The sequence below is a fragment of the Mustela lutreola genome, chromosome 10, assembly GCF_030435805.1.
Source record: "Mustela lutreola isolate mMusLut2 chromosome 10, mMusLut2.pri, whole genome shotgun sequence".
NCBI classification, from domain to species: Eukaryota; Metazoa; Chordata; class Mammalia; order Carnivora; family Mustelidae; genus Mustela; species Mustela lutreola.
In genome coordinates this window covers 83,088,590-83,104,897 of record NC_081299.1, presented here as the reverse complement: position 1 = coordinate 83,104,897, position 16,308 = coordinate 83,088,590, and the positions used below count along the sequence as shown (strand labels likewise).

The following is a 16,308-nucleotide window of genomic DNA, read 5'->3' as shown; positions in this document are numbered from 1 at the left end:
AATGGCTCTAAAACCATATATTGGAATAGAAATCATGTGTTCAGAAACTGAAATATATATAATATATGTGATTTTATATATATATATCATCATATGTATCATATCTATATATATTTTTATATATGTTTGGTATATGTGTTTGTGTGTGTGTGTGTGTGTGTGTGTGTGTGTGTAGTGGGTGTGTATACATGTACACACACCAAAGCATTGACTACTGTCATTAAACCAAAGGTGTTTGGGATAGAATTCATTGATTTTTTTTTTTTCCTTAAGTAGGCTCCATGCCCAGCATGGAGCCCAATGTGGGGCTCAAACTCAGGACCTTGAGATTGAGACCCAAGCTGAGACCAAGAGTCAGAAACTTATCTAACTGAGCACACAGGCACTTCAACTCCATTTTTTTTTTAAGATTTTATTAATTTATTTGACAGATAGAGATGACAAGCAGGCAGAGAGACAGGCAGAGAGAGAGGAGGAAGCAGGCTCCCTGCTGAGCAGAGAGCCCGATGCGGGGCTCGATCCCAGGACCCTGAGATCATGACCTGAGCCAAAGGCAGCGGCTTAACCCACTGAGCCACCCAGGCGCCCCACACCTCCATTTTGTTTTTAATTTTTAAATTTTTGTTGATTTTTTTTTAAAGTGTGAGATTTTTATTGATACTGTCAATATATATGCTCTATCCACTATGGTTAGAGTGCTATAGGTGTTTTTGAATATAATTTAATTTTTGAATTTGTATATAGTGTATAGTTCATAGGGAATTTAAGTAATTTCCAAAGAGCAACAAGAGTCTCCATTTGATCTCCCTGATTAAGCTACCATCTGCTACTACTCTAGTTTCTTCATCTAATAATAGGAAAAGAGATGAGACCATTTGCCTATATAATGGGCTCCAATTATGATGAAAATAATTTTAATTATTATTAATTAAATTTCTCATGTCTGTATAATACTTCATGATTCAAGAGTCCTTCAAACAGCTCAAAAGAGGTGGTGCTACAAGCTTAATTTTACAGAGGAGGAAACTAAGGCATAGAGAGGTAGGCTGATTTGCTATGGATCACACAGCTAGTAGGTGAGGAAATTGAGAGCAAACCTAAGTATTCCTTTCTTGGTTGGTCATGCATTTCACCTGCCTGGGAGTATTTGGTTTTGCCTCAGAGGTCAAAAAATTTGTTGCAGGGTAAACCCACATGAATGTGCATTTTTGCAGAATTTCCAGACCCAGTGGAGGCAGAACAGTACTTCCCCAATCCAAAGCTTCAGTTTTCAGAGAAACCCTTCTAAAAATTGTTTAATCAAATATTATATAAGCTAAGTTAGATCCATTTTGTATTATCCACGCACAATTTAATGTGGAGTTGTCATTATTGACTAATTCTTTCTTTTTGAAATATTCTGTTGTGAATATATTCTCCATTAATACTGATTCCTAGGAGGACATGTGGTGTATTCCTCCTCTAGCAAAATCTCTCGTCCTATACTTCGGTTGCATTACCACTAGGAAATTTGCAGTGTGGGTATCAGCATAGGATTTATCCTGTTGCCTCTCCTGATTTGCCTAGTTTAATTAAATTGATTCTCATAGTTGCAATGTATTTATTTTTATTTTGTTATTTTTTTTTAAAGATTTTATTTATTTGACAGAGAGAGATCACAAGTAGGCAGCGGCAGGTGGGGGAGGGCAGGATCCCTGCTGAGCAGAGAGCCCAATACAGGGCTCCATCCCAGGACCCTGAGATCATGACCCAAACTGAAGGCAGAGGCTTAACCCACTGAGCCACCCAGGTGCCCCTATTTTGTTATTTTTGTTCTATTTTACATTCCCTCTCAATAAATCTACTTTAGTTATATTAATTCTAAAATTAATTGTAGGTCAGTAGCATTGCATTGTACTTGAAATTCAAGGATGTGTCCTTAAAAAAAAAATACTCTTTCGAACATCTGCTTCTCTGTGCTTTGTAGTATATATTTTTATATACTAGATAATTTTTAAAAATTGTATGTATTCTGTAGACAAGAAAGTTTGAACTCATACCTCTCTTCTCCTGGCTTCCAGCATACCACTTTCTCCTGGATCACTTATTAACTGATATACCCTCAATCTGTTTGGGTTCTTCTTCCTCTTTCCTTCTCTAAGTGTTGGTTATGTTATCTAGGGCTCTGTTCTTAGCTTTCTCTTCTGTTTACTGTATACACTTCACTCTAGGATTAGCTTATTAGCATTCATGACTTCTAGTGCAATTATTTTGCTCATAATTTTCAAATCTGTTTGTCCAGACCAGATTTCTCCCATGAGCTGCAGGCATGAAGTTTTACCTGTTTATTACTTAAAGGACAACTCTCTTGGATGTCCCACATTCCATTACATTATATCCAAATGGAACAACATTATTCCCTTAAGACCTGTTCCTCCTCTAGTCTCCTGAGTTAGTCAAGCACACCACTCTTGAGGTACCCACCAAAACAGAAAAGTAAGACTTACTTTACCCCCATCTTTCCCTCTAAATCCTAAACTACTAGGGACCAAAGTCTAAGAAATTAACTCCTAAATATCTCTGGGGTGTGTTTTTATTCTCCTGTATCCCCACTGTCAGTATTTCAGTGTGAGTCCTCTTCTTCTCCCATTAAAGTTAGTGTAATAGAAGAGAGTAAAAACATACCTCTAGGAAATCCAGAGTCACATTTTCAAATGCCATATACAGATTTTCTTTGAAGTATAGAATTTCATTCAAAATCTGCATTTCATTCCTCAGTATCTCCACATTTGTACTAGTACAAACACCATAATTTAAATTGGTTATCTTTGAGTGTAATTCTTGCTCTGGAAGGGTAAACTGTGTTTATACTCAAGTTTTGGACCCTCCCTGCAATGCTATGCTAATGGAGATGACTAGCAATCCAGGTTGAGCAGAACAAGTGTTCCTTTCCTATCTAGATTTATGCAGCATCCCCTACATGGTCTACTCCCATCATTCTCACTACATTTTAATCAATTCCACATGCTACTACCAATGTGTCCTCCTTGATATACAAAGCTGATTATATAATTTCCCTGCAATATCTTCTCAATGTCAAATCCAGATTCCTTGGTGTGACTTGCATGGTTCTTAATGGTCTAGTGTCCGTCTGTCTGTCAGATTTTAAATTTTGCCATTCCCTGTCCCCTCCTATCTGCTCCCCTGATCCCTAGTCTAGTCAGATGGACATCTTACCCTTTTATGCCTTTGTATATGTCACTCATTATTACCCTCCCCCACCTTTTTTTAACCACTGGAAATGTTCATCTTTCAAGACTCAGATTGAGCATCCTTGTCTCCTTTCAGGTGAAATGTGCTTTATATGTGCTTCTGTGCACTTACCTATGTATTCCTCTATCATAGTGTGTACCTTGCTTTATTCTAAGTTTTTGATTGCATGTTCTTCTCCCATTTGATTGGAAACTGTTCATCTATGTATCCCTAGCACCTAATATGTAAGCTAGCACATAGTAGGCATTCAATAAATATTAATGAATGAGTAGTTAAATGAAACATCAAAGATTTCTATTTCTATATCTCAATCACAATTAAAAATCACAGCTGGTGGGATGCCTGGGTGGCTCAGTTGGATAAGTGGCTGCCTTCGGCTCAGGTCATAATCCCAGTGTCCGGGGATCCAGTCCCACATCAGGCTCCTTGCTCAGCAAGGCTCAGCAAAGAGCCTGCTTCTCCCTCTGCCTCTGCCTACCACTCTGTCTGCCACTCTCTCTGCCTGTGCTCACTCTCTCTCTCTCTCTGACAAATAAATAAATAAAATCTTAAAAAAAAAAATCACAGCTGGTATCCAAATCTAAAAATTGTTTGTAAGAGACCATGGGTTTGTTTGGCTTTTTTATGTAACAAAAATTTCAGAACTCGATATTCAAAAAAGAATACATTGAACCTGCCAAATTTTACATCATGGGTTACCAATATTTAAGAAATGTCAGTTGGCACTAAGTTTCAAACGTTATATATAGTTTTGTTGCTGTTATGGTTGTTGTAATGGTGTTGTATATTAAAATTATGTTAAGTGTCAAGGAAGGTACAAGTATGAAAATAATGGGATTTTAAAGTTTGAAATACGTGAAATCCATTTTATTTATTAGCCTTTGCCATATGTCAGTCACTGTGCTAAGCAATTACCATATTATTGAGATACGTTACCTCAATTAATCTCCCTATAAGGCAGGTTTTATAGATAAAGAAATTGAGACTTAAAATAACTGTGATTATGCAAGGTTACTTGGCTAATGCATAAAGGAGTAATGATATGAACATAGTTATCTTTGATGTTAAAACCATTACTTTCTCTTACACCAGGCCCAACATACTTCTAGATTCTTTATACAGTGGTATTCATTCATTGTGTTTAATGATTGTCAAATATGGATAATTACATTGTATTCTGGCATTTACAGTCACACTCTGGGCATTTGGAATGGCATTTGGATAAATAGTACAGTGTAACTGACTTAATCTTGGTGAATGTGATTCTTTAACCACTTTGAGTCACTTAGAGAATGTAATGAAAGTATAGACCCTCTGCACACATACACAGTAAAATGATATTGAAGGGGTTCAGAATGGGCCTCCCCAAAAATGTCATTTTGGGATGTGGATTACTTTGGGCTGAAGTCAGTCAAAGCCCAAAAAACTCAGGAAGAGCTTTTATTTCCTATTAACTACCTAAAAGAAATTAGAGGACCTAGTCAAAAAGAGAACGATCACCAGAAATAACTACAAAGAACATACGCTAGCTCTTGGGGGAAACTTGGCAGGACTTGGAGATCAAAATCTTCTCTATGTCCCATTGTCTCTGTAGAATAGGACATAGCAAACATTTGTTTACTAAACATTTGCTCTTCCCATCATCCTATAAAATTATCTTTCTTTCCATTGCAGTTTCAGTCCCCAGTACCCTTCACAGTTAGCTCAGGATGGCATATAAGCCTCAACTGCTTGACTTCCTGTGGGTTTCATATTCTTCTGGGAGGGGTTTCTAATATGTATGTGATTAAGATTGTTTTTCTCCTGTTAATCCATTTTATGTTAATTTAGTGAATTAGGTCAGCTAGAACTAGAAAGGCAAAGGAAAAATTCTTCCTCCCCTATAATACATACACAAAAATGTACTTTTTTGAATGTATTGGTTTTCTTGAGAAACTCAGGCAATGTTCAGAACTCCATTTCTAGGTTATCTCCATATTTTGTGGATGAACAAACTGAAGTTTAAGGTTAACCACATGTTTCTGAACTGATTGACTATTTCTATCCACCAAGAATGTCTTTTGGAGAGTAATTACTTTATGGAATTTCCTGAATTCCTAGAAAAGTATTCTAATTTTGAGACTCTTACTCAGCAACATGTTGGAAACACAAAATACAGTAAAAGCATATTTAAGGATGGAAATAATTTATACTTTTCTTACATCAAACACATTTCTTGAAAAAGATGTATTGAGATAAGTATTTTCTTGTGAAATTTACAGAATTATAGTAGTGATTCAGAGTAAGATAAATGAATTTGCACAGAAACGTATTACTTGTATTTAAAAGGAAAATACATAATTAAAGTGAAATGACTTTGAGGTGTGAGTATCATTGCAAGATAAAAGAATTATATAGTAATAGAATCAGTAGGTGTGATTGTGAATTGCATTTTCTACTTGTAAAATTAAGTTGCTTCAGCAAGATAGAGCTATACTATCCTTACTTATCCACATAAAAGTTCTATAAAGAAATATATTTTTGTAAGGCTTTTCATTTTAGAGGTGAAAAAACTGTGGTTTAACATCTTGGGCATGAACTTTGACCTAATAGCTGGTAAGTTATAGGATTAGGAGTCCATTCAAGGTCTTCTACTTTGGACCCACACAGCTTTCCATTGTTTCACAGACCTGCCTGGGGAGAATCTCAGAGACCCAAAAACCTAGTTCCAGCAGCTGAGTCACCAAGCACATTTAGTGTGTGGTCTTTATTTTAAAGCCTGCCATTTTCTTCCTCAGGCTTGCATTGTTCCACTTTGCGGAGCTATGAAGGCCAGAGCATACTTGGGTGACTCAAAATGATTCTTAGCTTTCATTTCAGTTTTAATCCATGACCCTGGCTCTTACATTATGTTTCACTTCATTTTATTCTGGTAATATAGCAACGATTTGTTTGGCTTTAAAGGAAACAGTTTAACTGCATCATCTAAATGCATGTTATGTTAAAAATTATTAAAGTTTTCGATAGAGAATACCTTGGCCTCACAATATAGTTGTAAATTCACTAGAACAATTACAAATAAAGAGGCTATTGGTGCCTGTACTTAAGAATTTATTTGAATAAAAAAAATGTAGAAGTGCAATTTTATAAAGACCTTTGAGAAAGTAACTAACAGAATACAATGAATGTGCTGTACCTTTACTGGTGATTAACACATTAGTAATACTTTTGAGATTACATTTTTAAAGGGTCTTCTCCCTTCTACAGAATGTGTGTTTATGGTGGCAGCTTTAATGCTATTTCCTGCTGTGCAGTTCAATAGAGTATGTTTTTAGGTGGTTGGTTGAGGGTTTTTTTTGTTATGTATGTCGATGGAGATAAGTGTTTTAATTACTTTTTTAATGTCTGTGCTTTTGTATTTTTCTCCTCTCTTCCCTTTTATTTCCTGCTGTTGAGATTACTGCCTCATCTCCACAGCAGGTGGCTGTTGCAAATTTGTTTTCTTTGTAAGCCTGGTAGATTTATTTTGTAATATAACTGTTCCTTTTTAGTATTTTATTATTAATGATTTCTTTGCTTTGGAATATAGTATACTTACATAGTCCTAAATAGTAATTTCTTAACACATCTAAGAATTCCAATCATTAAGGAAAAAACCTTTGCCTGAGGCATATTGTTTGAGTTTTGTTTTTTTTTTTTGTTTGTTTGTTTATTTGGTTTTTTGCTTACTCTTACTTCATGATGTGAAGATTAAAATTTAAGGAAATTGTTTTATAGCAAGAGCCAAATGAGAGTGAGAAACGGAGAAAAGAGAAGGGAAGGAAATAAAGAGAGGCCCAAGAGATAAAGCACACTTTAATAAATAATACCAGAAATCAAAGTGATAGGTAGAATTTTGTGACAGAAATAGGAAATTACATTAATATATCTTCTCTAGAAGAGAGGTTTTTATTTCTTTTCAGCGTAACAGTATTCATTGTTTTTGCACCACACCCAGTGCTCCATGCAATCCTTGCCTTCTCTAATACCCACCGCCTGGTTCCCCCAGTCTCCCAACCCCCACCCCCTTCAAAACCCTCAGATTGTTTTTCAGAGTCCATAGTCTCTCATGGTTCACCTCCCCTTCCAATTTACACCAACTCCCTTCTCCTCTCTATCTCCCCATGTCCTCCATGCTATTTGTTATGCTCCACAAATAAGTGAAACCATATGATAATTGACTCTCTCTCTGCTTGACTTATTTCACTCAGCATAATCTCTTCCAGTCCTGTCCATGTTGCTACAAAAGTTGGGTATTCGTCCTTTCTGATGGAGGCATAATACTCCATAGTGTATATGGACCACATCTTCCTTATCCATTCGTCCGTTGAGGGGCATCTGGGTACTTTCCACAGTTTGGTTACCATGGCCATTGCTGCTATAAACATTGGGGTCTAGATGGCCCTTCTTTTCACTACATCTGTATCTTTGGGATAAATACCCAGTAGTGCAATGGCAGGGTCATAGGGAAGTAGAAGAGAGTTTTTAGGGAGATCTTGTTTGTATTAAAATTAAATTTTAATTACTAAAATAATTTCTACTAATTATAAGACAACTGGGATATCACAGAAGTATAAAGAAAAATACTTAATCTTGTTTTTTTTTTTTTTTTGGTCCAATATTTTGTTGGTTTGGTTGTTTCATAGGTCCCTTTATATAAAAAGAACAGTAGTTAAGATGGATCCTGAGTATAGGGAATTATATTTGTCAGGAAAGTAAAACACATTGAAGGATATTTTGTCCATTTTTGAATTCTTCGGCATTATTTTATCAATTAAAATAGTCTCTCTTCTCTATTTTATTCCAAATATATAAAGAGAACAAAAAATATGAGACCAAAATGCACAGTGAACCATAATCACATTTTGTTATATGAAATTGCTGAACATTTTATGACAGGTTAAAAAGTTCTGTAGAAAATTTTTAACTACTTAAAATTGGCTTATTTCATATGTTTTGCACTTGTGAACACATTGCTTTCTTAATATATTTATGTTGTTTTTCACCCATAAATACTACTCTGAGTTGGAACCTAATATTCAGTTCTAACACAAAGTTGTGTTGATCTCATTGGTGTGATAGAACTTGTACATGTCTTCCACGTGAAATCATAAAAACCAACTGAAGTATGTCCACAATAGCATAGTAGGAAGTATCATCTTTGGTTCTTTCATTCTCTTCTTCAGTGCTTTTTGAAATTTACTGTTTTGAACGTAAATACAAAAAAGACCATAATCTAGCGTCAGATTTTCAAAATTGTATGAGTGCTCAGTACTTCTCTTGATTCTGGATTTCATTGTCTGTTACATGTGTCTGTATAGAAAAATAACTTATATAATGGGAAAAAATATGATTTGAGATGGTGACTTCATTCATAGCATTTTTTTTAAAGTCTTCACCTTGTTAAGTGCTAACCAATTGTGTGATACACATGATTAAGGCATGTGGTCACATTGAGAAAGAAACTAGACAGCAGTTACATGAAACAGATGTTTAATGGGGATTTGAAAAATCAATGAAATGAACACTATTGTGATGCATGGTGATCTGATTTCATATGTGTTATATTGAATCACTCCATTCTTTCTGAATTCAGTCTGAACTAAATGTATTTACAGTGGGGCATTGGGGAAAAGATGGGGAGTTTTATTGAGGAAGGAAGCACAATGGGCCATCATTGATCTGTTCTCTTTCTAGTCAATATATAGATCCTAGAGTGATAACCCATATGGCACTGTTGTCTCTGGGAAATATAGAAATCCTTCGAGTCATGTAAGTGATCTTTAAGTGCAGATGAAAAACTTTATAATCCATTGTGGAATTCTGGATTACTTGGGTCCTTGAAAGGAATGTTTGACTTCCATGGTATAATGGAAGTCATGGTATAATGATATAAGTCTAGTTTACCTTTTCTAATAAGTATAGACTCATCCAGATACAAATGTATATCCATAAATACATGTACTTATCATTTTATTCCCACATTCACATGTCTTACATGTAGCCATTTAAGTGTCTTTTTTGTGATTAATTGCAATAGCTTCTATTTTTGGAAGTATTTACTGTGAATCTTTTTACCCCATGAGTCTTTATTTTCCATGGTTTTTATACTTTGCCTCAGACAGTAAGAATGACTAAGATTTCAATGGTGTTTTAAATTTACCAGAGTGCTTTTATGTACATTTTTCTACCTAATTTTGAGAAGAAATCTATACATCAGTAGGGTCATTTTCATTCTAAAATCAAGGAATTTGAGAGCCATCATATTAAGTAATTATATCCAAATATAGCTAGAAAGGGGAAGTAATGAAACTAGAACCCAATTCTTCAGACTCCTATGTCAGTGCTCTTGGAGGCTTGATGTTACTCTAACTGCTCCCATTTGAATGCCAAATTAAACATGAGAGGGTCTTAATCTTGCTAATTTCCTGGTCCATTGTAGTCTATACAATGAATGAGGTCAGAATACTCTGGTTTGGCTACTGTCTTTTATTCTAGCCAAGGTTGCTAAGTTTTATGGACTCTGATACCAATCTGCCTAACACTGACCACTTAAATGCATAGTAATATTAATTGTGCATATCATGGATTAGGTGAACCTTTAATTTATGTCTGTACAAGTGTATCACTTTATTATATAAAAACAAAAGCTTTTTTTAGGGAGAAGATGCAAATAAAAGAAACCATTTCACATCTCTGCAAAGAGCTTCACATTTGTATTCATTTTATTCTCCTAACAATACTATGATGAGGCTGCTGCTGCCCAGAAAGAGTAATTTACTGGCCCAAGGTCATAGTAGCTAGTAAGTGCTAAAACTGGAATTTTAATGCAGGAAGTCTGACTTTAGAGGTTTTGCTCTTATTCACATACTCTCTATACCAGTAATGATAGAAATAAGTCAATTGGCATTAAGATTTTTTTTAAAGGTTTAATAAACAGAAATAAAGAAAAGCAGTGCTTACAGAGGGACATTTCTCTTACAAAGACATGGATGGATCGCTGTGGTGGATAGCTTGGTGTCCCTCAGTGAGAGTTTTTTTTTAATGAATCCATGTGTAATCTGCACATTTTAGTGTTCTTCCTCATGCAGCGCCATTCCCCAGAGGAGGCTTAGGAAATGAGGACTGCGAGCACACAACATGTTTCCTTCTGTGAGAAGAAAGTGAAATCTCAGATACAAAAGCACTTTGGAAAAGCGAAAAACTTAGGATATTTGCCATCAGACACATTTTGCTATTTTCAGCCACTGGTGAATAGTGACATAATCAGTGGTATTTTGTCTGCTAACATCTTCTTACCGACAGAGCACTAGTATGGAATAACAAGAATTGACAAACCTGTAGAGAATTTGGTATGCTCTCGACCCATTTCTATAATCCTGTTTCTGTAAGCCACATTCCTTTGCCAGGAACTTGGGGCAGTCTCTCAGTGTTCTGTCTTCTATGTCTGTGGGATTCATGAGGCATCTGGTCACTGTCTTTCCCACGACAGCTTAGCTGTCATTCAAGTGGATGTCATCAAGAATAAGAGGCATCACATGAATGCTTGCTCCCTTCAATTAACACCAAATAAGCGAGCCAGTGAAGTAACACAGGCGGATATTATAAAATCTGGGGAATTCTTAAACATGTCCTGCCATACCTGTGAGAACCCAGCCTTAAAAGCTTAGTTCTCTTCTATTACTTACTAGATGATAACATGAAACAGAGTATTTAATATCCTATTAATGTTAACTGAAGTTGTGCAGAACTTAATATGAACACAAAAATTTATTATTACACTGCTGTTATGTATTCTGTAGTTGTTCCAGAGAGAGGTGCTTTGGAAACACAGCAGAGATACATATTTCAAAGACTATCAAATATTGAAAAATAACTAGCAGATACCCAAGAGGAATACAGTTAAGAAGGAAAACAATTCAAAAACGAATTGTACTAGAGAAAATAATCACAAAACAAAGATACAGCCTAGAGAAGCACCCTGTCTTTTCTCTATCACTGGATTGGAACCTGGCCACAGACACATTCTCTGTTGTGTGCGTACCTTTGGCCTTACAGTGAAGCATTTAATGCATATCTGTTAAGTGATTTAGGTATCACTTGTTAAGTAACATCACATTATAACAGGGCTTAATGATGACATTGTATATTTAAAAAGGCAGCATTTTGAAGTTAATGCATAGACTCTATAACCAGAATGTCCAGATTAGAAATTGGTACTGCTACTTACTTGTTCTCTGACTGTTTGCAAAGTTACTTAAGCTCTATGTGTCTCAGTTTCTTCATATCTAAAATGCAGAAAATAATGTTCTTTGTTTCACAGGATTGTTTTGAGAATTAAATGAGTTAATATGTAAAAACCATCTATATGCCAGGCATCTAGAACAGTGACTATAATCTAAATAATCTAAATCTAAAATCTAAACGTAAATAATCTAAATCTAAAAAAATAATATATGGTAAATTATACTTTCTGTGATATAAGCAGAATTTTATTTATTTATTTTAGTAGAAGCTGAAATTTTTCATTTCGCAATAGTTCTTAAGGTGGTGTTCCTTTTAATAAATATATGCTAAAACATCGAAAACTTCAATAACTATTCTAGAGAAACAAAGAAACTCTCTGGCCTTCTTGAAAGACAAGAGAACAGTGTACCTCTACTAAGCTGAGCTGTTTTGTTTGTCAAATCTTTGTCAATTCTTCTTTATTCATAAACCTCCTTCTTCCCACTGAAAGGTGAATTAAAAAGTCATTTCAGTGTCATTTTGAAATCATTCTGATAGAGACACATACCTTATTTATTAATATGCCACCTACTCTCACGGAAATCTTCCTTTGATAGATGGGTATTTGCAAGTTTCATTATCTCTCATATTTCACTTAAGATTGCTTCATTTTTCTTTTTTTATAGCACTTTGTTTAAATTTGCTAAGGTTTAATACTTTAAACTCTATTCTTTCCTTGCCATAAGATGTGAAATTTGGGAGAATTGATAAACGACAGAATAAATAAATCTATCTTAATATTAATAGTTAATGTTTAATGAGCATTCATTATGTTTTACGTCTCAATGCTTAATATAGATGGTTGGTTGGATGGATAGATGGATGGATAAATACGTAGATAAATTCCTTTAAATCTCACATTAGTGAGAGGTGTGTAATTGTTGTCCTTAGCGGAATTATTAGGAGATCTATAGATACAGATATATCATATTATAGAATTTATTTCAAGGAGTTGGCTTATGTAATTGTGGAAATTGACAAATTTGAAATCTGTGGGCTGGGCCAGCAAGCAATATTTCTTCTTCCTCTGGGAAACTTCAGTTTTATTCTTAAGGCCTTTCCACTGGTTGGATGAGGCCTACCCACATGATCAAGACAGTCTCCTTTACTTAAAGTCAACTGATTATAGATGTTAACCATATTTATAAAATGCCTTCATAGCAATATGTAGATTAGTCCTTGACCAGAACATCTGATAGTCTAGCTAAGTACATGCAATTACTGGCACTCCCAAAAGATCACAGAGATGGTAAATGAGAGAGGAAGACCTCACCCCAGAGTCTGGCTAATGATAAAGGTCCTGCTCTGAATCACCCCACAGCATCATGGTTAGTAGACTCTAGGGCACTTTTGCAGCTGGGCCAGACTACCAAACATTCTGTGAGGAGGGCTTCAGATGCATTGCCCTAGGTCATAAGGGATGACCTGCCACCCAGGTTAGGGAGAAGACTTCCCTGGACCTTGGGACCTTAAAAGGATTTGTGCCCTGGGGTGTGGCTAAAGAGGCTGCAAGAATGAATAACACATGGATCCTGCCCCATTTCTGGCTCATTGTTTCTCTCATTAAGCCATTATCCATAAGTCAGAACATCTAACTGGTGCCCTCCTGAACATTTACAGAAAGAATCTGATCCAGTAAATGTTAAATTCATTAGAGTGATAAATGCAGAATGGGGTAAAAGTGCAGGAAATTCAGTTGTACTTGTCAGTCTCTTGATCCAAGTGAAAAAGTGAATTTAAATTTTACCAAACCTTTTTTCTTGTGAAATAATCCTTGCAGGATAGGAAAAGTCTTCCCTGTGGATCCAGTGGTATATTCAATAAGAATGCCTTGCATTTCTTTAGAAATGTTGTTTTAGCAATAGGTCTATAGAAAATAATCACGATGTAAATTTCTCTCTGTGTCTTAATCATGGCAAGTATTGAAAAAAGCTCAGACTAAGAGTTAGTTAGTAAAGGGAGGATATTAGACTCTATTGACAGTAAATGCAGAACTTTTATCTGCCACATACATTTTCTGTGCTTTGTTTTTGATCTTTTTAAAAGATTTTTGTTTGCCATATCTCCTTGAAATTGCACAGCACTCCATGTTGTTTTTCTTGTGTGTGTGTGTGTGTGTGTGTGTGTGTTTACAGGAAAATGAAGTGCTATAGAACATATGCTATCTCTATAATATAGTAACATATGTAAGAGGGGAGACAGGGTCCTTATTTAAATTTCAAAATGGTGTGTGTGTGTGTATTGGTCAGACTAATCAGATGTGCCTAAAACTATAGTCATCTTTTAAAGCTTTCAAGAAAAATTGTTTTGTTATTAGAGTCTTCAAGTACATACTCCACTATTTTTATGTAACCGTTACCATTCCCTATCCTAGTCTTTCTAAAAGAATTATATAAATAACCACACATTTATGTAATAGTTTCCATGTTATAAATATACCCAAGGAGTAATCCTTTGTGTCAGAAAATGAGGAAACAGTCTTATTTCATTTACAAAGAAGTCAAAGCATGGTATGTTAACTAACTGGAATTTAAGAAAAGCTTTAAGAAAAAAAAAAAAAGCCACCAAAGCAAAGTAAATCAAATGACTTGCCTACCTTCCTAGATAAATAAAATAATTTTAATGACAAGTGATCTTAAACTAATAATCTATGAGCAAAGGGCAAATCCTTGGGAGGAAGCAATGCTGGACAGGGAAGAAAAATGTTTGAATTAAGTTGAAGGATCAAAGCAGTCTGTTGCTGGTTATACACTCACTCAATCCACAGACCCCTTCAGCTTTCAGATGAGATAGGGTACCTACCTTATCATACTTAAGAAAGTCATTCTTAGGCCATCCTTATTACTCTAGGTGTCCACCAACATACTCATTGCTTTTCATTTACAATAAAATGAAATCCTACCTCTCTAGAATAACCCAGAGCTTGGGGAAGTAAATAAAGTTAAACTATAAATATTCCCCTGTGTTTATGGATCTGAGATGAGTTAATTCTATACTTTTCTATGGTAGGGTGATTGCTGTCAGATTTGCTTTGTTTATACTTTGAAAAAAAAATAGTCTGCTATTCATTTTCTTTTCAAAATTTTGGCAGTTAGTTCCTAATTATATGGTTGATGAATGCTTGTTGTAGAAAATTTGGAAAATAAAGAAATAATGAAAAAATACATTATCCACAGTCCTACCACCAGAAATGATCACCCTTCAAATTTTATGAAACTTGTGTCAAACTATATAGTTTTGTATCCTGCTAGTTCATTTCAGACTATATTTTGACTACAGTTCAATTCCGATATTTTTCAAATATTCATTTTAGTGGCTGCCTTGTTTTTTTTTTTTTTTTTTTTGCCTTGTGTTCTGTTGCCTTTTTCTTTTTCAAAGTAAGCTCACTCATTTTATTGGCATTCTGGTTTTCCTTCATTCTCTCTCTCTCTCTCTCTCTCTTTGCATTGACTATTTAAGCACATTAGGTCTTTATTTGCATGTTTTAGTGTTCCCTTAGTACAGATTCAGAACTATTTTCTAGAAATCGAGCACCAATATGTATTTGCACCAAAGAGTATGAGAAGTCCCATTTTCACCCTTGCCATATAGTATAATTTTCTTAAATTTTTTTACTTTACATTTTAATAGGCAGGAAATAATATTTCATTGTTTTAAATTATAGTTCCTAAATTACTAATGTATTTAAAGTTTTGGTGCTTAGAAGCTGTTTGTATTTTTCATTATCCCTATTTCATTATCCATTCTTTTATTGTTAAAATAATGCTCCAAATAATCAAATAGCTGATTTTTTGTGTTAAAATACATCTTTTCTTCCAAGTTTTTTTTTTCTTCGAATGATCTGTCATATTCAGGACTAGATACATATATATCCATATTGTGTTTAGGTTTTAATTTGTAATTTTTTTTTATATTTAGTACTCTAATACACTAGAAATTTTTTTTATTTTTGACATGAGGAAATAATATAACCTGATTTTCCCTTAAACACTAAATGTACGTGTATTGTGTGTATCCATGTTTCTGTATATACCCATATGTGTACTTGAATGTATGATTTATGGTGTGTGCTTAGTTATATAGTAAAGGTATACACTGAGGTCTGTTACAATGTATTATATACATTTTTATGTTGGTTTGCTTACAGATTTTTTTTTCCTCTCAGAACCACATTATTTTCATGATCTCAGCTTTCTACTTTTTAAAAATATAGAGTAGGAAAAACCGCCTTCTTCTGCTAACAAGATTTTATAAATTTTTATTACTTAGGTTTGCCAGACCCCAATAAAAATCATATCTTCAAAGACCTGACCCAGAACCACGGATTTTACACATCCAAAGACTTTTTGCCACTTGTGGCCAAAAGCAGTAAAGCAGGTAAAACATTGTTTTGTATTCCTACTGTTGCCTATGTTGTTTATTTATTATAAATTTATGTTAAATCTAGGCTCAGGCGGACACTGTTCAAATCTCAAATCATTTTTGCTACAGCAGTATAAAGTTTAAAGCAAATATGATGTAATCATTTTTCAGGATCATCCATTTGTTTTAATCTTCCAATCAAATATCATCTTAAGGATTTTTTTCCATTCTGTCATATAGAGGTCTACACTGCATGATGTAAAGTTTCTTCAAAGGAAGAGTCTTAAACAAATATTGGAAGATGTTCTTTTTTTTTTTTTTTTAAGATTTTATTTATTTGTCAGAGAGGGAGAGTACAAGCAGGAGAGCAGCAGGCAGAGGGAGAGGGAG

At 34.6% G+C, this 16,308-nt stretch overlaps 1 protein-coding gene across 5 annotated transcripts in view; it reads left to right on the top strand.

The window, feature by feature from the left end:
* DPYD (dihydropyrimidine dehydrogenase) overlaps positions 1–16,308 on the top strand; it is an 833,169-nt gene that overhangs the window by 344,150 nt on the left and 472,711 nt on the right. For all 5 annotated transcript variants that reach the window (XM_059138489.1, XM_059138488.1, XM_059138490.1 and 2 more), the window contains one exon: positions 15,826–15,933. In XM_059138489.1, the coding sequence (XP_058994472.1) occupies positions 15,826–15,933 (108 nt within the window). The remainder of the gene's footprint in view (positions 1–15,825; positions 15,934–16,308) is intronic.